Consider the following 24,237-nt stretch of genomic DNA (forward strand, 5'->3'; position numbering starts at 1 on the left):
CACCTATCTTTTAGCAGAAGCCATGAAGCATTGTTCTATCAGGGACAAAAGTCTACAGGACGCGCGGGAAAAGGTCTATGCACATGGGTGCCATTTTATCAGATGGCTACGTCATATTGGACTCGGTGGGGCCATGCCTTGTCCTATCGCTTCTTTCTCACATCCCTGTTTCTTTGCGCAGTTAAAATATGCATTCTAATTAGCCACCACCTAGCCTGCCTGTCTGTGTTGGCTGTGATTACTTCATTTAACTGCCGCACACATTATCACATGACTCCGTCTGTCACATCCCCCAGTGTTCTCTTGAACCACCTGCTGATGACAGGGCTACTGGATTTGTGACAGAGTGTCTTGGAGTCAGTTGTCCTCTGCAGTACATGTGGAACTGTGGCAGGCACATGCCATGCCACCCAGTTCCCAACAGACAATGCGCAAGCAGTTTTAGAAGGTCGGAACATGTTTTGTGCACTCACATCTGCACCTCTGTGTGGTAACGCTTGCATGCTCTTTCAAGCTAAGAGGAAGGGCTGCAGAACAAGCTTTTTCTGACCCGCTATGTTGGCTCAGTAGCTTTGACTTTCAGCTGCTGATCCCAAGGTCAGGGGATTGAATTCTGGCTGCAGTGGTTGCATTTAATGCAGGCGAAACACAAAAGGCATCAGCAGCAAAATAATCATCAGCAGCCACATGCACTCTACTGCACAGCACCTACAGGCCGCTGCTAGTGGAAGCTTCTGGCATATAATGCTGCTTGCTGTGCCAGCGCTTGACTTTCTTCATGGAAAAGCATCAGTAGTGTGACTGTTGGCAGCTGATGGCTGCTTTGTGTTCGTGATACATAACTTGCTGCAGTGCCACCCACTGAACTGCCAAGCTGAACTGCCAAGTGTTGCACCTACAGCGGATGTGAAGTGACAGAACACTTCCCCTGTCTGTTGGAAGTGAACCGAGTTACTTCTCCCGATGCATCACCTCCGAGATCACTTGTGCAGTGTGCGATGTGTTGGCACTCTCAGATGTCCCGTTTGATCTGTAACGCACTTGTTTCCCCTCCCACAGGTGGCACCAGTAGTCCATGAGGAAAGTGTGTTTCTCTTATTGCATCAGCCATTATAGCCAGACTGTGGTGGCTAGCAGGGAAGGTGGGAGCATCGCTCGCTGCGGAGTGTAACAACAGATCGTGCAGGCAGCGGCGGCGCTGTTGTCGCTTTTTAGATCGGTCGGCCACAGCGGGCGCCCTGCGGCCATGCCGCCCAGGCGCGCCGCGGCAGTTCCAAACAGTCTGCAGAGCTTCCAAACAGCTTGTTATAAGACGAACCCAGCACTGTGTCTAGCTAGCTACGGGGTGCTGTACACGGAGATATAAGCACAGAATGTAGAGTGGCCATTGACCTATCTCTAGTGGCATGCAAACCATAAATTGTCTATCTGACACTTAGGTCCTTTTCCGAAAACCCGTGCTGGTATCTGCTGCGACCTCATCACAGTCTACCATTTCACCAAGCGGGTCGAAGCCGAGGCCTCCCCCAATGCTTCAGCAAGCCACGCAGTTCCATTTCTTGGACAATTCTTGCTTTTGCACCATGACGTTCCCTCAGGTGGCACACGTCATCCTCCCAGATTCTGTTCCATTATACATCTAGGTATATTATTTTCACATCGCAGTTCTGTGAAAAGTGACAAACTATACCTCACACTTTTTGTGTGCACATGAAAAGTGTGAGCTTTAGCTGTCGCTGGTTGCACATGTGGTTCCAAAAAAAATGCTTGCGCATGTTGTGCAACAAAAGCTTTTTTTATTAGAAATATACAGTTCTGCCTCCTTACAATGTGCTTACTCTAGACCGCCGGGAACATGATGCCTGTGGTGACAGAAGGCATCTCCAGACACACCAAGAGCACCTTGCATTGTCTTTACTCCACCAGCAAGTTGATAATTCGTCGAGGATGTTCGTTGGGATGGACTACTTCAGAATGTCTCTCTACCGGTCACACGGCTGCAGTTGTGCAGTGCTGCTGAACGATTCACCCGTGACGCTGTGAAGACTCCTTTCTCAGTGATGATGCCTCGGGTGATGAGCTCAGTTGGGGTGACATCAAAGGCCGGGTTCCAACACTCAATGCCTGCAAGTGCGACAAACACATCAGTGCTGTGTTTCGTCCTGGCAGAGTTTACGTTCTGCAGTCTTGTATAACAGAGCATTTTTTGTTACTGTTAGGCATTTTGCATAATTGTATACTGTCAAAAACAATAAAATAATATACGCACTACAACTGGCAAACAAATACAAAACGATGCTTCTAGAATCGGCACTAGTAATGGCATAGATCTGGGTGTACCGCAAATGGTGCAATGACGGCTTCGAAGCTGCTGAAGACTGTGTTTCGGAACTAGCAAATTGAAATTGAAATTGAACTTCATTCCGTCGAGGCAGAAAGGGACTCGAACAAAAGTGAAAACATGTCACTTGACGTGGTTCGAGCCCCCATTTACAAGGCATACAGCAGTTGCACATTTACATGTATAGCAGCATAGTCACGAGGACATACACACATAGAAAGTGAGTCAAGACCTACTTGTCTGAAAAGAAAAAATTGCATTTTACACAACAATAAGATATCCCCTGATATAAGATGTCTAATCCTGTTACCAGTACACTATAAATAGAATAATCGCTCGTTAAAATTAAGGCACAATTTAGTCTGATTTTTATTTCGGAATTTAGACAATATACACACTTCTGTCTGGACAGGGCTAAAAAATCACTCACGAGGTCACCTGACTAGGCCCTAGTGCCGGTGCTTGGTCACTGCAGCACCTGCTGCATTGCCAATGGGCACACGAAAAGGAACACTGGAGAGGTTTCTGCTATGCCTTTGGCAGCGATGTACTATAATAATAATAAGTTTATTTTCATCAGATCAAATACAATTTGATGTAGAAGGTGAGAAAAAAAGCAGCATTCCGCTTGACAGAGTTCTCACTTCCTGTTCAGACAGCAGTGACAGGGACGAGAAACAATTTTTTTAGCATAACAGTCAGCTTCAATGTACAATAGTATACAGTGGAGAAAATAAACACCATGGTGTGCGCATTCAGACAGAAATACAATTATAAGGAACGAAATAAAATAGGCGGCTAAGCATCAAACAAAAAATAAGAGTAGATGGTGCATCATACAAAACGATTGATGTATTAGTGGTGACTGATATGACTAGAATATTTCGCAGAGAGGAAAGAGTAATATCAGGAAAGCTAACTTTAGCTTCAATTAGCTTGTTTAGTGCGAGCGGTAACTGATAATTAACCATTTGACGGCCATAGTTGGTTCTTGTAAATGGTAAAACCCAGTGTTGTTTATGGCGGTGCGAATAGGGCGAATCAGACTGATGCAAACTGGCCAGAGATAAAATGGTGTCGATACGTCATTTTTGCTCAACTTTATATAGGCGCATGTCTATAAGCATAAAGATTGAGAATTGTAATGATTTTTGACCACTTTTAGCGGTTTTTTGCCGCTTTTTGCGGTTTTGGCCTCGGCCGGGTGCCCTGGTGCGGGAGCCGTTGCCGTTCCTGTTGCCGGGCCCTTTCCGGAGTTCTGGTCCTGGACGTGGTGGTCTCCGGTGGGGTTCTGGACCGGCTGCCGGAGGCCTTTCTGACCGCTTTATTGTGGTTTTCTGGTTGCCTGTCTTTTGCGGGCCTAGCCTTGGGCGCGGCTGCTTTTCGTTGCGGCCTGGCAGGGAAGAGGAGGAAGAAGACGGAGCTGGTTTTCTCGGCCCCTGCAAAATTACCTCAGTGTTCTTGACAACTGGTTAGGAAGAATTCATCTGTCCCTTAATGCGCATTGTTAGTATTTCCAGTTTCTGTTCCTGTAAATACCTGCCTGGTCTATAGAAATAACATAATACCTCAAGTTCAGACGGTGAAGTATCTCGGAGTAATATACGACTCTACTCTTTCCTGGCGGCCACACATTGAGCAACTTTCTGCAAAAGGAGTTCGGGCCATTGGCATCCTGCGTAGGCATTGTAGTGCTAGCTCAGGCATGAGAAGGCATGCACTTCTGATGATTTATAAAATGTACGTCCGCCCAATATTGGAGTTCGGGTGCGTTTTATTCTCAGGAGCTCCTGCCTATAAATTTCGCCCTCTTGTGCTGTTGGAGCGTAAGGCGTTGCGCCTTTGTCTTGGGCTTCCAAAATATGTCGCCAATGCTGTTCTGCACCTTGAGGCGCAAATGCCATCGTTATCAGCTAGGTTTCGCCTTTTAACAGTTCAGACATTTTTAAAATTGTGCGACTCACCTCTTCACGCTTCCAGTATATTTCGTAGTCAACCTCCCGTCTTTTTTAGTGCTGCCTGGTCTCGTTTTCATACCCCGCAGATATGTTACGTGCAGTCCCTCCTTGATCCCATAAATATTTATTTCACAGATGTCCGCCAATTGTATAACAACTCATCATCTGCCCAGATTGAATTCGATGACATTTTCCCATCGAATGCAAAGCTGCAGCCCTTCCCGTTTCTTCAGGGTCTGTTGCAGGACCACCTAAGGTCCTTTCCCTCTCATGTTCTTATTGCTACCGATGCCTCGCAGGATCGCGAGAAGGCAGGTGTGGGAATTTTTTCGCCTTCACTGGATTGGTCTTTTTCTCTCCGTCTTCCTGACTTCACTCCCATTTTTCTGACTGAATTATTAGCAGTAATTTTAGCCTTACGAAAATTAGAAACTACCGTTTCCCAGGTCGTGGTTATGACAGACTCTCTGTCCATTTGCTCTTCCTTATCCTCACCCACTGAGTCTCTGGTTTTACGCCTCTTTAAGTTCCTGATTCCGCTCCATCTAAATTCGGTTAGGTTGCTTTGGGTACCAGGTCACATGGGTTTTCACTTAAATGAGGTTGCAAATTCCTTAGCAAGAGTCTCTCTCTGCGGCCCAATTGTTGCTGTCCTGCCAACGTGTGCATATAGACTGCGGACCGCGGCCGGCTCGGGGCTCTCTAGGCGGTCCCCGCCGCCGTCGGACGGTGTTGTTCCCGGTGGGACCTCGGGAGTGCCGGGTCCCTCGGACGTGCAGGGGTCGGTGTCCGGTTGCGAATGGTCGGATGAGCTGTCTCGGTTTTTGGAGACACCGGCTGATGCGGAGTCGCCGTTGGGGTTGGCGTCTGGACTGGTCCGGTTGGTGCCAGGGATGGGCTTGGCCTTCGAACCGGTGCCGTCGCTGGACGCCGCTGTGGCATCGCAGGAAAAGATCTTGGCCGAGTTAAATGACAAAGACAACAAGCTGTCGTTTGCCTTTGCGCACTGCGCTCGCTACCCAAGTGGCGGGCGTTGTGCGGCAGGCGGCAGATTCCCGCGCCCTGGTCTTGGACGTCCGGGGCCGTGCGGAGGTGCTTCGAGACGTGGGCGGCCCCCCAGGCGGAACTCGTGGCGGCCAGACGGGAGGCCGAGGCCATGTGGCGGGAGGTGGTCGTGTTGAGGGAGCGGCTCGCCTTCTCCGAGGACCGTTTGCGTCCCGGCCTCGTGGAGCCTCCGCGCAGGACGGTTGCGGAGGTTTTGAGGTCCGGGACGGCGTCGTCTGCGGGAGGCAGGACGGCGGGAGACTCTGTGCCGCCGCCGGTTCCGGGTACTTCGGCTGAGGTGCCGGTGAGCCACGAGCAGCACGCGCACGTCGCGTTTCTAACACCTGCGGCACCCTCTCGGACGCCCGCTCGCGACGTGGCAGCGGTGCTGAAATCGAATATCGATCCGGAGGCGGCGGGTATCGGGCCAGTAGTCCGTCACACGAGCTTGGGAGTTACCGTGTTGGCGGACGACCGCCGGTCGTTGGACAGACTTGCGGAAGCGGTTAGGGGTAGTGCGCCCGCGAGCACGGCGATGACGGTGAGGATGGCGGAAAGGAGGCGGCCACATGTAAAGTTGATTGGCGTGGACCTGAACGTTTCGCCAGACGATTTAGTTCGAGTTCTAAACGCGCGTAATCAGGGTCTGGACCTGGACGCGGCGTCCACGGAGGTGAAATTTTCTTTCCCAGAGCGTTCGGGCAATCGTACCCACGTGCTAGTCGTAGCGCCGGGAGCTTTTGCGCGGCTTGTGTCGAGGGGCCGGGTTACGATAGGGTGGACGAGGGCGCGTGGTGAAAAGGACTTGCGCATCCCCGTGTGCACGTTTTGCGCCTCGTACAGTCATACGTTTAGGGGGTGTCGTGCGCGTTCTGACCCCTCGAAGGCCGTATGCATGAAGTGCGGAGGGGCGCACTTGGCCGAGTCGTGCTAAAGCCCCTCAATAGACTAAAAGTAACGACATCTACTCTCTCCTCCTCCTATGCCGGCGCTCCTCCTCTCGGCTCCTCCCGGGTGCCGACAGTGGCGGCACCTAGGCGGGGGATGCTAGCAGACGCTCCCAACGCTCGCCTTTTGGCGCAGCAGACCGCACTCCTACGCGCGCCCGAATGAATTTTGTGTTGCGTTTTTTGCTTTGGCTTCGGTCGAAACGGCATGATAACATGGAAGAATGAAAAATAAGTTACTGAAATAACTGCCGCGACCTACGCTGTGCTGCTTTATCGAAACTTTTTGTCCTGCGATCGCTTTGATTGCGGAGCATACGTTGGAAGTGGCGTGCGCGAGCGAGTTCGCGGCACTGTTGTGAATATACTCAGCGCGTTGTGTTCCCAACGCTCGCGCTTTGGCGTGCAGTGGACAGCGCGCCTGAATGAACTTTTCATTTTCTGCCGCTGATTCAGCCGCATGGCATGGGGAGATAAAAAAGTACTTACCCAAATAACTGCCCCGACCCAAGTAGCACTACTTTATATGAACTTTTTGTACTGCGATCGCTTTGATCACGGTGCACACGGTGGAAGTGGAGTGAGCAAGCGAGCTCGCGGCACTATAGTGAATATCTCGGAGTCGTGTTTTTCAACCGGCATCTTTTGCCCAATCTTATTAAAAATATAACTCCGCCAAGAGGAAGTGGACCGACATGTGACTAGATGTGTGGCCTAGGCTTTATTTGAACGGATGGCGGTTTAATGCTCCTAAATATATTCTCTCAAAGGCGCGTTCGCTCGTGCAACGGGCTGTGCTATTCAGTGTGTAGGTGATTACTCGTTGCAATTTTAATTATTTTAGTGCAGGAAAGGTTGGAGATTATTTCGGAGTTAATATGCCTCGGACACCTCGCAGGCTACCGTTAAAAATATCCGACTGATGGTAGCCACGTAATGTTTGCTTGTAAATAGGCAAATACGATGCCCTATGGTTGCGCACTGTAACACGATTGCGATCAGAATTTTGATATAGGGTTAATAGTTTAGGTTGATTAACAGCAACCAAAAAAAAAGGCATTTAAACGTGGTTTCGTGAGCAACTACAGCACCACATGAGTCATTCGAATGCTGCTTGTTTAGGTGATTATCATCTCGGGCCAGCATATGCAATAATGGCTTGTAAGAGAACATTGCCTTCCCTCTTGTAACCTCCATGCCTAACGCGCAGTCACCTGGACTGCCGCAGTTAATTAATCGCTTTCGGTCGAAGTATCGTGCAAAAGGAAAAAAAAACTCATATGCTGAAAAATCTAGACTCGAATTTACTCAGTTCTCTCTGCGGCAAACACGTTGGTTCGTATAGTAAGTTGCTTGAAGTGAAAATGTAAAAACAAGGAGAAAATAGGAGAAAATAGAATGGGGTAAGTGTCCCATATTTCTGCTGAAACATTGGCAATGCCTCGACTCCAAACTTTTATAAGCTCACCTGCTTTAAGCAACTATAACTTTCGGTCAATTTTGAGAAACATGTTCTTGCAATGTTTGTTATGGTAATAAGCAAACATGTGATTACAAAGCAGTACATCGCGTGTTGCTAGGTTCCAACCTTCGCATTCCCATATACGCGAAATAATTTATCACTGCTATATGTTTCTGAAGAAAAGAATGATCAGCATCGCGTTATTTAAATCATATATGGTCCGTGACCAAAACCTGGGTGCACACTTCTGCTTTGATGTTTGTTCACGGGGTTTAACGTGCCAGAGCGACTCAGGCTATGAAGGACACCCTAGTGGAAGACTCAAGATAATTTCGACTACCTGGGGTACCTTTACGTGCACTGACATCGCACAGTGCACCACAGTGCACGGGCCTTTGCCATTTTGCCTCGATCGAAACGCGACCGCCGCGGCCAGGATCGAGCCCCGTCTTTTAAGTCAGCAGCCGAGCGCCATAACCACTCGGCCACCGCGGCGGTGCTACTGCTTTGAATTCACTTTCATGCGAATATCATTCTGCGCGCGTTGAAAGATGCGTGAGCTCCCTATATCTCGAAACCGCAGACAGTGCTGTACAAGCGTAACCAATGTGTTAAGTCTGAAAATATTGTCACGGAGTTCTCACGGAGAGACGCTTCAACAGCTGGAGTCGGCAAGAGGAGACGGTAATGGCAGCCGATCCGCGATAGCACGATCGCAACCTCATCGTCTTCGCGGACAGCTTGCGCCACCTGGCAACACCAGGTGGCATTATTCCCCCCTCCGAAAAAGAAGGGCATCGCAGTGGGGCCGCCAGCAGCGTAGGCGCGCTAAGGTTCAGAAGGGAAACAGAGAAAAACGCGAGGAAAACGGAGCACACACAGAGTCACAACGGAGGGCCGCTAAGCCGTTATCGGGCATAGTACGGCTTAAGCCGCACAACGTGCACAATGTCAGAGCTGTTGGGCTGTCGACGTCTCGGTTGCGCGGCACCGTCGGGAACCACTTCATAGGTAACATCACTGATACGCCGTAGCACTTTATAGGGGCCAAAGTACCGGCAGAGTAGTTTCTCGGACAAGCCCTGGCGGCGGACAGGTGTCCACACCCAAACTTGTTCACCGGGATTGTAGTCGACCTGTCGGTGTCGAAGGTTGTAACGGCGCGCATCAGTGCCCTGCTGCTGGCCGATGTGTACGCGGGCAAGCTGACGGGCTTCTTCAGCGCGTTGGGCAATTTCATGAACATCGGGTGCGAGTTGGTCGTCATCGAGGCATGGTAGCATCGCGTCAAGCATGCTCTGGACTTCACGTCCATATACAAGACGAAAGGGAGTAAAGCGTGTAGTCTCCTGGAGGGCCGTGTTGTACGCAAATGTGACGTACGGTAGCACCTCATCCCAAGTTTTGTGCTGAACGTCTACGTACATTGACAGCATGTCCGCAATGGTCTTGTTTAAGCGTTCGGTTAGCCCATTGCTCTGCGGATGATAAGCTGTGGTCTTGCGATGGCTAGTGCAGCTCAACGTAAATATATGGTCGATTAGCTGCGCTGTAAACGCTGTGCCTCTGTCGGTAATAACGCACGAAGGGGCTCCGTGCCGCAAGACGATGTTTTGCATGAAAAAGTCGGCGACCTCTGAAGCTGTGGCACAGGGTATCGCCTTGGTCTCGGCGTAGCGAGTCAAATAGTCAGTAGCGACTATGATCCACTTGTTTCCTGAGAGTGACAACGGAAAAGGACCGAGAAGGTCCATTCCTATTTGATCGAACGGAGAGCGGGGTGTAGTAACGGGCTTGAGAAAACCCGCCGGCTTAAGCGGTGGCGTCTTCCGGCGCTGGCATTCACGGCAGCTTTTTACGTACCTTTGGACATCGTCCGAGAGTCCGGGCCAGTAGTACATGTTGCGTATCCTGGCGAGCGTCCGGGAAAAACCCAGATGGCCTGAAGTGGGCTCGTCGTGGCATGCCAATAAAATGTCGGCGCGAAGATCGGCCGGAAGTACCAGAAGGTAAGCTCTTTCTTGGCCTCTCGAGTTCTTCTTGTATAAGATACCTTCGCGCAAACAGAAAGAGCCGAGACGTCGAGCGAAGTGTCGTGGTAGAGGCATGGCGTGACCTTCAAGGTTGTCAATCAGCGGTCGGAGGTCCGTGTCAGCCCGCTGCCGGGCTATTATGTCCGATGCATTAAGTATACCGAGGAAACCGCTGTCGTCGTCAATTTCGGGACCGGAAGAGTCGAGTGGTGCACGCGACAGCGTGTCGGCGTCTTCGTGTTTACGGCCCGACTTATATACGATGGTAATGTCGAATTCTTGGAGCCGTAAACTCCAGCGGGCCAATCGTCCAGACGGGTCTCGCAAATTAGCCAGCCAGCATAGGCAGTGGTGGTCGGTTACGACTTTGAATGCGCGGCCGTAAAGGTAAGGGCGAAATTTCATGGTGGCCCATACGACAGCAAGGCATTCCTTCTCTGACGTAGAGTAATTGCGTTCGGCGCGGGAGAGAGTACGGCTAGCATAGGCTATAACTCTCTCAATGCCCTCTTGGTGTTGGACAAGGACAGCTCCAAGACCGATATTGCTGGCGTCGGTGTGGATCTCGGTGTCGGCCTCTTCGTCGAAGTGTGCAAGAACGGGAGATGTCTGAAGGCGTTGGCGGAGCGAAGAGAAAGCCGTCTCTTGGTCTATTGTCCAAACGAAGGAGGTGTTGCTCCTGGTGAGGCGCGTCAACGGCTCTGCAATCTTTGCGAAGTCCGCAATAAACCATCGGTAATATGCACAGAGACCCAGAAAACGCTGGACAGCTTTCTTGTCAGTCGGAGTAGGAAAATTGGCGACGGCGGCTGTCTTGTCGGGGTCGGGTCGAACTCCGTCGGCGCTCACAACGTGACCGAGGAACCTGAGCTCTGTGTAACCGAAGTGGCACTTCTGGGGCTTCAGCGTAAGGTCAGCGGAATGGAGGGCTCTGAGGACAGTTCGCAGGCGCACGAGATGCTGTTCAAAAGTTTCTGAAAAAACGACAACGTCGTCCAGGTATACAAGACAACTTTGCCACTTGAGGCCGGTAAGGACAGTGTCCATCATCTGTTGAAACGTCGCTGGCGCAGAGCACAAGCCAAAAGGCAGCACTTTGAATTCATAGAGGCCATCTGGTGTAACGAAGGCAGTTTTTTCGCGGTCCCGTTCATCCACTTCAATTTGCCAATAACCGCTCTTCAGGTCAATGGATGAAAAGTACTTAGCACGCCGTAATCTGTCCAGGGAGTCATCAATGCGGGGCAACGGGTAGACGTCCTTTTTAGTCACATTGTTTAATTTACGGTAGTCCACGCAGAATCGAAGTGTTCCATCCTTCTTTTTAACAAGGACAACAGGCAAAGACCACGGGCTTTGGGAAGGTTGAACTACACCGTCGTCAATCATCTCCTGAACTTGCTTTTGGATTACTTCCCGTTCTTTGGCGGAAACACGATAAGGCTGCTGGCGGATAGGGCGAGCGTCGTCATACGTAATGATCCGGTGTTGCGTTAGGGGCGTTTGACGAACTTTCGACGAAGAAGCGAAACACTGTTTATACTCCAATAGCAAGTGCTCTAAGGCCAGGCGCTTTCCTTCGGGGAGGTTGCAGTTGATGTCGACATTCGGAACAGATTGGTCGTCAGTGGCGCGCGATGATTGGTCGTCAGGGGCCGCTGCCGCGAACGCAAAGCAGACCGGAACATCCACAACCGCTTCAGCGGTAGCGATCGCAGTTCCAGAGAAAAGGTGCCGGTGCTCTGGAGAAAAATTTGTAACAAGGATCGCAGACCGGCCAGCGCGAATTGTTAGTAAGCTTCGAGCGGCGCAGATGCCTTGAGTCAGGAGGAGCGAATGATTAGCCTCGGCGACTGCTTCAGCGTCGTGCAACTCAGCACAGGCGACTTCAATCAAAACACTGCTACGGGGCGGAAGTGTGACGCTGTCGGCGAAAACGCGAAGTGCGGCACTGCGTTGGCAGGAGTTGTCGAGTTCGGCGGCTTGCTCTGTGGAAAACATGACGATTCGGTTGCGCAGATCGATAATTGCTCCATACTCCCGCAGAAAGTCGATGCCGAGGATTAGGTCCCGAGAACACTCGCCCAGGACGATGCAGCTGACGACGAATGTGGACTTGCTGATCTGAACGCGAGCAGTGCACATACCCTTGGGCGTAACCAGATGACCGCCGGCAGTTCGAAGGTGCGCGCCAGGCCAAGGGGTAATCACTTTTTTCAGAATGGTCGCCAGTTGTCCACTTAAGATCGAATAATCGGCCCCGGTATCAACTAATGCGCTTACTCTGCGACCATCGATAAGAACGGGTATTTCTAAAGAAACGCGGTTTTTTAACTCTGGTGATGGCGTCGGCGGGTTTTTGTCGGATTGTAGCGGCGACGACGGGAGGTCTTCAGCACAGCGCCCCCCAGCGACCTCGCCCCCGAAGGTCGCGGGTTTCAGTTTTCCCGACGAGGACTTGGCGATCGGCCCGGTGCCGCTCGCGAGAAGCCGGGAGGTGTCGGGGAAGAGCGCCTCGGTGAGGGTGAGCGCGACTGCTGCTGCGCTCGGGATGGATTGCGCTGGTCCGCAAGGAATTCTTCAATTTCAGGGGGTCGTTCACCTTGACGGGGTCTCGGTGAGTCGGTGCGGAAGCCTTGGATGCCGATGCGTCGGTAATAACAATTTCGATAAAGATGACCTGGCTCTCCGCAGTGAAAACAGAGCGGTCGTCGGTTAGGTGTACGCCAAACGTCGGCCTTTCGGAGGGGTGCTCGACGATCCTCGAAGTACTGCACCGGTTGCACAGAGGGCCGCGGGGCTTGAGGCGTGGCGTGAATTGGTGGCGGCGAAGCGGGAGCCGGACGCCTTGCAACTTCGGCGTACGTCGGACGGTGGTAGTCCCCAGGCAGAGGTGGTACGTCGACCACAGGAACAGGGCCCCGGAACGCCTGTTGCACCTCCTCTCGTACAAGAGCGGAGATGGAACCGAGCGCAGGCTGCGACGGGCTACAAAATTTGTGAAGCTCCTCACGCACGATTGTGCGAATAAGTTCCCGCAAATCATCAGGATGCTGTCCGATGGTGGCAAACGATGATGTGACTGCAGCAGCATGCACGGGCCGGTCGTAACTGGCGCAACGCTGTTGCAGGACCTTCTCCATCGTTGTGGCTTCTGAAAGAAATGCAGCAACTGTAGATGGTGGGCTGCGCACGAGGCCTGCGAACAGCTGCTCTTTGACGCCTCTCATTAAGTGCCGAAGTTTCTTCTCTTCAGGCATGGCAGGATCAGCTCTCCTGAAGAGCCGCGTCATGTCCTCGACGTACATTTGTACGCTTTCGTTCGGTAGCTGGACGCGGGACTGGATTGCCCGCTCCGCTCTTTCGCGGCGATCCGCGCTGGTGTAGGCCTCCAGCAGGCGACGGCGAAACTCTCGCCAGGAAGTTAGAACTTCCTCACGGTTCTCAAACCACGTGCGGGCGCCATCCTCTAGGCTAAAGTAGACGTTTCTTAGTTTCGCGGCGTCGTCCCACTGGTTATAAGCAGCCACACGCTCGAAGTGAAGGAACCAGTCCTCCACGTCTTCGAAAAGGTCCCCGTGGAAGGCCTTGGGAACCCGCGGGGTCTGCAAGGTATAGTGGGCAGGTGTAGCACCGGCAGCTTGCGTGAGAATACCGGTGGCTGGTATCATGACTGTCGCGAGTGGTCCAAGCTCCGGTGAAAGTCCCTGCAGCCTCTGGCTGAAGCGGTGTACCGGGGTGTCAATCGGCGCAGGGCTGGCGGCACGGCTCCCTGGAGGGGTTTCTTGCATGGGATACTCGTACCCCGCACCTCCACCAAATTGTCACGGAGTTCTCACGGAGAGACGCTTCAACAGCTGGAGTCGGCAAGAGGAGACGGTAATGGCGGCCGATCCGCGATAGCACGATCGCAACCTCATCGTCTTCGTGGACAGCTTGCGCCACCTGGCAACACTAGGTGGCAATATGCTGTTGCTGAGTGAATGAGCATCTGTCATAATAAACCACGCACGTAGTTCCGTCCCATATTTTTACTGGCAATTTCCTCGACGATTTTTCAACCGGCAGCTGTTCAAACACACAAAAAAGTGTGCGTCAATTTACAATAAAATTCTTTAAGTCTTATATGCGGCTTTGAAAAAAAATTTACTGCCAGCCTAACGCCAACAGGTGCTTTATGCTTGCTCTGATAAGGATGCAGGCCATGTCATGGCTAGGTGCATGAGCTTACTGCCTGTTTAGAGCTCGGTCCGAGCCACAAAGAACCTCTCTTGCAGAATATTTTGTACAAAATAAAAGTTTATTTTCTTTAATACACTGCAATAACAACACCGAGAAAATGGACAAAAGTACACAAGAAGAAACTAAGCATGGTAGCGGCGAATAATTACAAGCCATTCAGCTCGTTACAAGAATATTTTGTCGCTCAGAAAACAGAACAAGCATCACAATGAAGTCACTTTCAGATGCAATGGCCACGCAATATGTAAGAAAATTTTCAAAAATGCACGACGAAGTATTTAGCTGCTCAGTGCAACAGGCATTGCATCACTCCTTTCCGACAAACATAAAACAACGAAAAGGCAATTAATCGCTCATAACGTCGACAGTGTGCTCATATTGAAGAAGAAGAAATGTTCTCATACAGTTTACTCTAACTGGAACAACTTGCTCATCTTACGTTGCTAGTAGCAACTTTTTTTCCGACACTTCGGCTGCCACACTTTATTGAGGTTGCATTTTCATCTGCATGCTGATTTTCCTTCCTTAGAAGTATATGCATCCTTGTTCGTAAAAACACTCGCAGTATTCTGCTAGCAACCTTGTGACAATCTGGAAAGCAGTTAGCAGTCATTACACTTTCTGAAACAGAAGCTTCTAGTTGCGAAATAGTGATGTGATTCTGAATAAGAGCGTTACTGTTTGCTCGAAAAAGGCCCTCTACTGTTTCTTAGAATTGCACAACAGCTGTTGATGGTAAGGCCAGCCGCATCATATCTGAATAAGATTTCAGCTGCGTCAGCTTGCTAGCTTTGTGGCATGTTATCGCTTCCATGCACGCTGAACAGGTAGATACATTCTTCTGCACGTTCTTGACTACGTATCCAGCTAAGTATCGCAATGATTCTTGCTCTGGCATGCTTAGTAATAAGATGTCGTCAGGAAGGGTGACTTCAGCTTCTCCAGTAGAGGTAGGGTCCTCATTTTCTTTACTTAAACCAACAAGACAAAATCCTGTGTCGGGAGCATAGCTACCATTCTTGCTTGGTTTCAGGAACTGCGCCATTGTTGCCGCTCTAAGTGCAGAGCGAAGCTCAAGGGGCCTCGGAACTGGGTTTTTTGACCTCAATGTAGAAAAAAGGTTTTCTAGCGCGTCTTGGCTAAAACGGCTTAAAAGAACACAAATAAATCCTTTTGTGTTCAGGTAGTAGTGCTGAAGTTCTAGAAGTTCTAGTGCAACTGTTGTTGATAAGATGATGCCAGTCTGGACTGGCTTCCAGACATGTTTCTTCGGATCACCTATGAGGATACGCTCGAAGAGAACAGTTACTTCTTGTAGGAACACAACTATGTCATCATACTTTTGCTTATCAAACTTGCTTATGGCAAGTTTTGTAGTTCTAGATGTCATCACTTTAAACCATTTGAACACCAATTCAAAAACCAAGCAGTTGTGAGTGCATCCCTTGGCAAGTCACCTCGATCCACTAAAAAGCGCAAAGCAGCTGCAGTGTCATGGTTAAATAACGAAAACACCAATTTTTTTGGAATGGCCTGGGTCCAAACAAGCTGGCTTAAGGTGTGGGGCGATGTTTGGCTGAAGTTTTGAGTCAAGCTCTACTAGTTTCTTTACATGCTCAAGGTGCACTTCATTGGATGGCAACTGGTTCTTTTGGACAATATTTTCTGGCAACAAAAAGGACTGCCCACGAGTCAGATGATTCCGCAAATTCTTAAGCAAATGTGCAGTGTCTGCCATGAAATAGAAACTCCGTTTGGGGTCACAAGGGTGTTCACAAGACACTCTGCGTCTAGAATGCTTGCCAACAACAATCCCGAACTGCTTCCACAAGCCTTTGTTGCCGCCTCCCATATCACTAACAACCCCATCGACAATTATTTCAATTTGCTCACAAGCAGGAACGATATCAAAAATAATACTTTTGACACTAGCACTGCAAAAGGAATTTCCCGAAAAGTGGTACGCTACTGTTTGCTTCCACCGGGTGGTCACGCCTTCCAGCATGAAAGCAAGTGCGTGCGTAGCCATCGTGTCCGGTGGAAGCGACCCATCACTCAAAGGAACATTGGGCTTTCCGATCACAGTGCCTGTCGTCTGGTCAAAAGCAAGGCCAGGTGTGATCTGTATTTCATCGATAATCAGGAATGCGTGGCGCTCATGATTCTGCATGCTGTCCACCTGAAAGAAATTATGAGGCACACCGGAAATAATTTTGGTTATTCGTGATTGAAAACCGTCAAAAATAAGCCGCTGCGGAGGTGTTTGTGGGAAAAGCGTATAAATTTTAGCATGCGCCCCCGAGCATTTGACGCTTGGTCTCAATACACACTTCCTACCACTGAAAACAGCCTGAGATTTTAAATTTACCTTCCACATGACAACCTACTAATTTTCGAAAACATCATTATTAGCAATATGCTTCCACTGTCATCACCAAAAGCACATGGAAAAAAACTAGTCAGTCGTGGTTTGTGAACATACCTTGGCTGAAAGTGCACGGAGGACGTCATGAAGTATTCCGGGCGAGAGCTTGAACCCCTCAAGATGTCTCTGAAGGGTTCTCTCTGCCGGCAGTGGTGCACCTATTTCCCTGACAACATTGTAGCCTCTTGACCCGCTGGAAAGCCGCATTTCTAGGCCTTTTACAATAGTTGCCTCTGTCCACCGTGTTCCCTTTATGGTCTTCTGTTCCATAGACCTCAGCTGGTCAGGGGCAAGGAACCGCTTCAATCGATTCTTCAGTGCGGCCTTCTCCTTCAACATTTTGTTTTTTTGTCGTCGTGAGAGGAACATCTGTCGTTTTGTGCTTTGTAGCCTTGCTTTCAGGTCCCTGATCTCGGTCTGAAGACCGATGATGGTTTGTTCATTAACGAGACAGTTAGAGCATCGCCCTGGTGGAGAAATGGGGAACAGCAGTATTTAGAAAAAATGTCCTGGGGAACGTGAATACAAACAGATTACCTTCAGTTTGATAGCTCGTATCTTGGTCATTGGAAGATGGGATACTACACAAGGAAGAAATATCTTGAGCGTACAGAGTACAGCCGCCACCTATGAAAGACGAACATTGAAAGTGATGGCAATTTAAAACAACTGTTGCTTAAAAGTAAAATCTTTAGTACCGCCGTCCTTTACCTGGCTGACAGCTGGTTTGTACGACTACGTTGGCTGCTGCAAAGAATAGAAACGCAACAATTGAATGCATTAATTCGAAGAAAGTAGGTGACACAGAAATAGAACTCACGACTTGAGCTCCATACGGTTCCTGGTTGGAAATGGTCCACCTGAGGTCCACGGAATGCACTGTGCAACAGCACACAATCTGTGGGCCACATGCAGGGCATTCGCCATGAAACAAGGCACAGCCCGCACATAGAAGTGTGGCGAACTCACCATCGGCGTGTTCAGCTTGTGAGCAATGCACTGCGAAACCAGAAAAGGCTCCATTTAGTTCAGGGTCTTCGCTTAGTCCACCTGTCGTAGAGAGCGAGTAAGGGTAAGGAAAAAAAAGTTCTGCTTCGAAACTGAAATATGTGGTTCATTTGACCCTTACAATCCTGACAGCAGTTCTGTGTGTATACAGTAGCAGCTGCAAGAAATTGAGACGCGAGATTGCGGACTGACGTCGTCTTATGGTGCCAGGGGCAGTACTCACATGAGTTAGATGGAAAGTTAGACGGCTCCTGGCCAAGCTGAGGTTCACAGGGCACGCTTGACAAAATCTGCGGCGGCATTCCATCTGCATGCCCGACAAAAGTTGCGCGTCAATGAGCGAGGAAGTATGTAGTAATTAGAGCGGAGCGAAAGTCACCTTCAGAGTATTCCGCAGCTGCTAGAAGCATTGCGAAGCCGGAGGATATAGCGCTTGAATCGGGGCTTGTGTAGAGAGCACCTGTCGATGGTGGTCAGTAACAGTAAGGCATAGCGCTAAACCATAAACGGCGCTTCAAATATAAATGTGTGCTTTCGCGGCGTCCTACCCTGCTGAGAGCCCGACTGCGTGCCATGAGTGGCACCTGCAAAAAATAAGGCGAGACATTAAGCTATGGCGTTCGTTCACACGAGGTATTTACCTGCATGCAAGTATAATACAGCTGGAGCTCTGTGGAGCTGCCGACAGGTCCTGGTCCAGGCGAGGTGCGCACGGTGGGCTTAGTGATGGAATTTCATCTGAAAACCAGAGCGAAATGTGCTTGCCATGATACGACGCATATCTAGCATTTCAGAGTGCCAGAGCATAGCAGAACTCACCATCAGCATGTTCTCCCGGTGCAAGACCTGCTGTGGGGCCGGACTTAATTGGAGCTTGTTCGGTACTTTTGCTCATGACTCCACCTGGCAAAGATGGACAGTCGCAGAGAAGAGAACAGATGTCTGCTACTCCGAACTGAAGTTCTTTGCCTTTTGTGCTAAGGTTCCCTAACGAGAACAGTAGTGCTGAGAGTAGAGTTCAAGATTTACACACGAGTTACCACGGTATTACATACACCATTTTGCAATAATGACCATATGACACGAAAGCTAACAATGCTGGGGCACACAACTTTTTTTTTCTGCTGGCGATTCTGCTCCAAAGCACATTGTTAGCATTATATATTTTTAGATGAGGAATAAATAACTAAACCACGATCATCTTACGCTTAGCTAGAGGCTTCTGGCTGTGGGTTGCTTTCGATGCACAAAAAGGCTTGGTACTGCATCTGGCCTTAATTTCTTAATACCGTAATTCCGAAGGACTTGGCTCTCAAACTGGTCTTCGGTGAAGTGATCCTAAGATGTATAAAGTAAGATTTTGTATGACACAACCTTGCGAGGAACAATACAAAGCACGAAAAATATATAGAGAGCGTGACCTTTCATAACTTAAACATGCACAAGTGTTAACACGTCAGCAGACCCCACAGAAGGCCACAAGAGCTTTGCCGAAGTCGGGCGTTGGAAATCATCAATATCAGTGTGCACCCCTGCGTTGGTGATTCATTTGACACCACCTATCCCATTACAAAGTCCCACGCAGCGTGATTTTTGCACGAATTCGCGGCAGCGACGATGGCCTTGAACCCAAAATGTCTACAATTATGTTTAACGGAGGTCCTCGCTTGCATTCTCAATTATTATCCACGCAGATATTGAGTATTCGAGTGATAGCTGCGTTACTGTGCCTAGGCATAGTAATGCCCGATTTTGGTATCAACCCTGCCTGACAAATACGTTCAGCAATGCACGCAACATGGAAGCTAGACCTGAATAGCGAGCAGCATGAACAGCGGGGGCTTCAACAGCGATAACTACCTCTTTGGCGTCGAGTTTGTGAGCGACGGAGCCCAACTGCAACAAAACAAATACGCCCAGTGATGCGCCCAACATGATAGACCTGCACCGCAAGCAGTATGAACAGCGTAGGCTCAAACAGCGAGAACCGCCCTCTTACTATCGAATTTGGGAGCGAAGGATTCCACCTGTAATGACACAAATACGGCAAGCAATGCGCGCAACATCAAAGCTAGACCTATATTGCGAGCAGCATGTACAGCGGGTATCAAACAGCTAGAACCGGCTCTTTAGTATGGGGTTCGTAAGCGAAGGAGTTCAACTGCGACAAAAATTCCTGCAGCAGTGCGCAAGATGGAAGCTAGACCTCCAACGCGAGCCATGTAAACATGGGGGCTCAAACAATATGAAGCGTAACTTTCGAGTCGAGCCTGCGAACAAGTCTGACTGCAACCATGTCGACACGCCATGAAATGCGCGCAACATCAAAGCTGCAGCAGCAGAATCTAGCAGAACTGGCACGGTGGGCATAAGACAACAAGAAGCACAGCTTTTGTGGCCTACGAGCGAACGAATCCAAATACAACTATGCCAAACCACATTTACTGCGAAGAAAGGCTGCAGTCGCTCGCGCTTCGCACCAAGTCACCCGAAAAAAAAAAAAAAAAACATGACTGACAACTGAAGAACGGCCACTCACCTCACAAAGTCGCGGATCCAGCACATTGTCGAAGTGTGCCCGGCCGATCCTGTGCAGCCAAACGTTTCGGCGAGCCGCGTTGCGTTTTCCGGACGGAATTGCAAAAAATTTTTTTCAACTGCTTCCTCGGTTGTTGCATCCATATGCGCAACAGAAGCTCGGCATCGCCGCAACGCGAAAAAAAGATAAAACACTTCCCGCCAAAACTGCTACACACAAAGAAAACGAAGCGCAGCTCCTGCCCCGGGAATGGCGCCGGCATCTGCTGCGGAGCAAAAAAGCGCGCGCTAACACGTGACCACAGCGCCTCGGCCAATGGGAGGCTCGATTATCCGGCGGCGCTCTAGGAGAGGAGGGAAGCCGGAAAGTTCAAAGCTTTGCGCTACTTTTGTTTCATTGAGAGGCTTTAAGTCGTGCGGGGTTAGGGCCGGGGACGCGGGGGTTTGTTGCGCGGAGTGTAGGAGGGCGGGGAAGCCCTCGGAATCTCACTGCGCGGGTGCCCAAGCGTGTCCGGTTCTGCGCGCTCGGGTGGAGAGGTTGAGATCGCGCACCGAATATGGATGATGCGGGTTTTCTTTTGCCGTGTGCCGTTGGGGGGACCGTAGCATTTTTTCTTTATTTTTTGGTTGTGGGGCGAGGCGCCTTTGTTGGGCGTCGTTTAATTGGTAATTGGGTATATTTTGTTGTTCTTTTTAGTGCGGCAGGCGAGTATAGTTTTTTGATAGGTTTTTTTCAATTCGGTGTTGTGTCTTTGATTGGGAGCGGGTTTTTTCTTTTTTGCCTGCCGGCATCGGTTTTTGGTTTGTGGGGGTTCTGTGTTTTTTCGCTGCGGTCCCCTCTGGCAGTACGTTGTCAAAAGTTATTTAATCAAAATTTGTGGGATCGTGGTTTGGTTTATTTTTTTTTATTTTCTTTGTACTGCATTTGAGTCGCACTATCCTGGCCGTGTCGAGCCCGTTGGCGGCATGTCCTGAGGAGATGGAGTTCTTTGACTGCTGGGGTTTTTTTTTTGGTGGTTGCGTATTGCATTCGGTGTCGTTTGGCGCGTGGTGCGTTTATTTGTTTTTTCTTTGGTATCGCACCGATCGATGGACGGCGTGCCGTGCCGTGTTTTTGTTTTCTTTGCGGTGCAACGTTTGTGGATGGATTGTGGGTTTTGGTTTGCGTGTGCCATTTCTGGGAAGTGCGTATTGGTCGGACCCGCCGCGGTGGCTCAGTGGTTAGGGCGCTCGATTACTGATCTGGAGTTCCCGGGTTCAAACCCGACCGCGGCGGCTGCGTTTTTATGGAGGAAAAATGCTAAGGCGCCCGTGTGCTGTGCGATGTCAGTGCACGTTAAAGATCCGCAGGTGGTGGAAATTATTCCGGAGCCCTCCACTACGGCACCTCATTCTTCCTTTCTTTCATTCCCTCCTTTATCCCTTCTTTTACGGCGTGGTTCAGGTGTTGGCCGATATGTGAGACAGATACTGCGCCATTTCCTTTCACCAAAAACCAATTATTGGTCGGCACGTGTTTTCTTCGGGGCGGTGGTGGTCGTCCCTCTCTTGGTCGTCCCTCTCTTCCGGGGGGTGTGCATGTTAGGGGGTTTCAGACTGTTACCTGGTGCTTGGGCTCTAGCCTTTTGCAGTGTGTGTTCGGGGTTTCTTTGGTATTTTTGTTTTATTTTCATTTTTTCTTTCTGTGTTTTTCAATTCTCTTTGTTTTTTGTGCGATTGGGCTTGGTTTTTTCTTCTTCAATGTGTGATTCTTTTGTTTGCTTTTCCAATCGTTTTTTTTCTTCTGGCAATGTTGGTTTTGCTGTTTTTTGTTGTCTGTTTTTGTTGTTTTCGGTGTGTTCTTTTATATTGGCGGATTTTTCTTTCTCTTCCCCTTTTTTGTTTTGTGGGGCTGTTTTTTGGGTTATTTTTTCTTTGTTTTAGATGGCTAATTCGTTTTCTTTTTCGTTTACTCAGGTGAATTTAGATCACTGTAAAAAGGCGACGGGGGTGCTTGTGGACCGCTTGGGAGAGGGGGATTTTGATTTTGCTCTGATCTCGGATCCGTACGTTAAGGGAGGAGGGATTCCGGTTCTGCCTCCGGAGTGGCCTTGCATTGCGGCCGAGAGTGGGCCGAGGGTGGCCATTGTGGTTCGCAGGTTCATGTGGGATGTGTTTCCGGTTTTGGTAACTCCCCGTGTCGTGGCCGTTTCTTGTACAGGAGGAGATGGTACATTTGTCTTAGTCTCTGCTACGGTGGCTAGAGGGGGAGGTGAGAGTTTCGCAGTGGGCCCTGCACGGAAGCGCGTGTCGTAGTCATTCATGCTATTGACAGGTGGCGCCCGCGTCGCGTCTTAGATGCCTTTCGGCCTCTCTCTGGCTGGCAAACGTTTGTCAGGTGCATGCGCCTCTCTGCTGCTGTACGTTTTCTCGCTTCGTTGCTAGCAATCAGTATTTTTTTTCTGATTACGCTTACCCATTGTAACCTTAACGTGTCGTGAGCACACAGGTAAGAATGGAGAGACGTGTCAACCGTCAAACGCATTGCTTTGCGCCCGGGTGCACGTCAGGATACGTCTCCGCCAGAAACAAGGGCAAGAAAGTCTCCACTTTTGCTGCCCCGAGCAATGAAGAAAGGCTAAAAGTGTGGCAACGGGCGGTACCACGTACAGACAGGCCCCTGGAGAAAACATCTGTGCTCTGTGAATTGCACTTCGAGCAAAGGTTCATCGTGCAAGACTACATCCACGTTGTGAATGGGGAGACCGTAAGGATTCCCCGCGGCCGGCCATGCCTGTCTGAGGACGCCGTTTCCACGCTGTTTCGTAACACTTCATCGTATCTTTCGAAGAGGCTGCCTGTGAAGAGGAAGTCAAGAACTTCGAGAGGCGAGGTGCTCAGGAAACGAAGAAAAGGGATCGACAGCTCGCAATGCGAGTTTGCTTCATTCGTGGCTGACAGCACCCGGGACTCCGTGGCAACTGATGACGACGCAGCAGCGGATGGCACAGGGATTCATTACGCCTGCAGCCGGGAAAAATTGGACAAGTTAGCGGGTGAAAATCTTCCAAGTGAATTCTGGTCGAGGAACGTTGTCGCAGAAGCGCCCAAATCACTTGCATTCAGTGTTTTTTCTCAGCCAGGTGTTAGCGTGTGCTTTAAAAAGCTAGTGTTGTGCTCGGCGGAAAATACACACTATCAGTGTGCCGTGTTCGTCCAAGGCGCGGCGTTGAAACAAGTCGACATGTTTAACCCCCGAGGTGTGGAAAACCTGCTTCAGTTGGTTGATCAAATGAGTGTGTGTCCTGGATTTGAGCAGAGCTTGGTGCCGAGTGAACTGCATCGAAGCCGCAGCCGAGTAAATTACAGACTGCACGGAAATAAGCTGCACAGCAAAGACTGCCAAGGAGTCTCCCAAGGTGAGAAGCCATGCATTCAGTGCAAGTACCTGCGGAAGCTTTTAGTAAATCAAGCTTGCTATAAGAAGAGGAAGGCGAGGGCGGTTCCTGTTTCCAACACATCAAAGAAACTTGTGAAGTGCAACCTACAGCTGCGTCGCGAAAAGGAGAAGGTTGCTAAGCTGAAAACAATGATGACAGCAGTGAAAGAAGAAAATGCCGCTATTTCAGAGGGGAAGCTGGAGAAGAGCCTCTCTGGACTGCCTGAAAAGCAGCGGCAGCAAGTTCAAGCTTGCTTTCAAGCATCAAAAAGAAAAGGCACGCAGGGAATGACGTATAGCCAAGAATAGGTATTGGAGGGCATCTTAATGAAAATAAGGAGCCCCAAGCTATACAAGTACATACGTTAGCAAAAGGTGATGGTACTCCCTAGCAAGAGTTGCCTGCACAAGTATATGAAGGGCTATAAGAGCTCTTTTGGCCTCAATGAGAATATGTTTTCCGCAATCGCCGAAAAAAACAAGGGCATGAATCAGTTTGAGAGGCATGGAGGCATTCTGATCGACGAAATGAAGCTTTCAGAAAGCCTGAAAGTGACAAACAGTGGTTTTATTGAGGGCTTCGTTGATCTGGGTGCTTACACTTCCTCAGACCAAAGCAAAGAGACCTGTGACCATGGTCTAGTGGTATTATTTCAGCCATTTTCTGGCAACTTCCAGCAGATCCTTGCCATCTTTGGTTCACGTAGCAATGTGAAAGCAGGTGTTCTTTCAAAGATTGTGGTTGACATCACATTAGCAGCTGAAAAGTCCGGCCTTTTCGTGGATTTTGTTACAACAGACGCTGCATCATGGAACAGGAG

General features: G+C 49.8%; 3 protein-coding genes across 8 annotated transcripts in view; 2 read left to right on the forward strand and 1 right to left on the reverse strand.

The window, feature by feature from the left end:
• Positions 1-24,237, forward strand: part of LOC144104540 (ufm1-specific protease 1-like) — a 109,325-nt gene that overhangs the window by 10,849 nt on the left and 74,239 nt on the right. Inside the window, exon 4 of one of the 6 annotated variants that reach the window (XM_077637622.1) lies at positions 1,844-2,189. The exons of 4 other annotated variants lie outside the window; for them this stretch is intronic. In XM_077637622.1, coding sequence (XP_077493748.1) covers positions 1,844-2,020 — 177 coding nt within the window. In that variant the 3' untranslated portion in view covers positions 2,021-2,189. One more of the 6 variants, XM_077637626.1, reaches the window with a different exon arrangement.
• On the reverse strand, positions 14,134-20,665 carry LOC144104536 (uncharacterized). Its single transcript, XM_077637616.1, has 5 exons — positions 17,273-20,665; positions 17,164-17,199; positions 16,990-17,079; positions 16,510-16,919; positions 14,134-16,206 (listed from the first exon to the last, which is right to left on the reverse strand). The coding sequence occupies exons 1-5, from the start codon at positions 17,400-17,402 to the stop codon at positions 15,526-15,528; spliced, it is 1,347 nt and encodes a 448-aa protein (XP_077493742.1). The 5' UTR covers positions 17,403-20,665; the 3' UTR covers positions 14,134-15,525.
• Positions 20,672-23,919, forward strand: LOC144104537 (uncharacterized). Its single transcript, XM_077637617.1, has one exon. The coding sequence runs from the start codon at positions 22,493-22,495 to the stop codon at positions 23,723-23,725; it is 1,233 nt and encodes a 410-aa protein (XP_077493743.1). The 5' UTR covers positions 20,672-22,492; the 3' UTR covers positions 23,726-23,919.

The sequence above is a fragment of the Amblyomma americanum genome, chromosome 9 (assembly GCF_052857255.1).
Source record: "Amblyomma americanum isolate KBUSLIRL-KWMA chromosome 9, ASM5285725v1, whole genome shotgun sequence".
Lineage (NCBI taxonomy): Eukaryota > Metazoa > Arthropoda > Arachnida > Ixodida > Ixodidae > Amblyomma > Amblyomma americanum.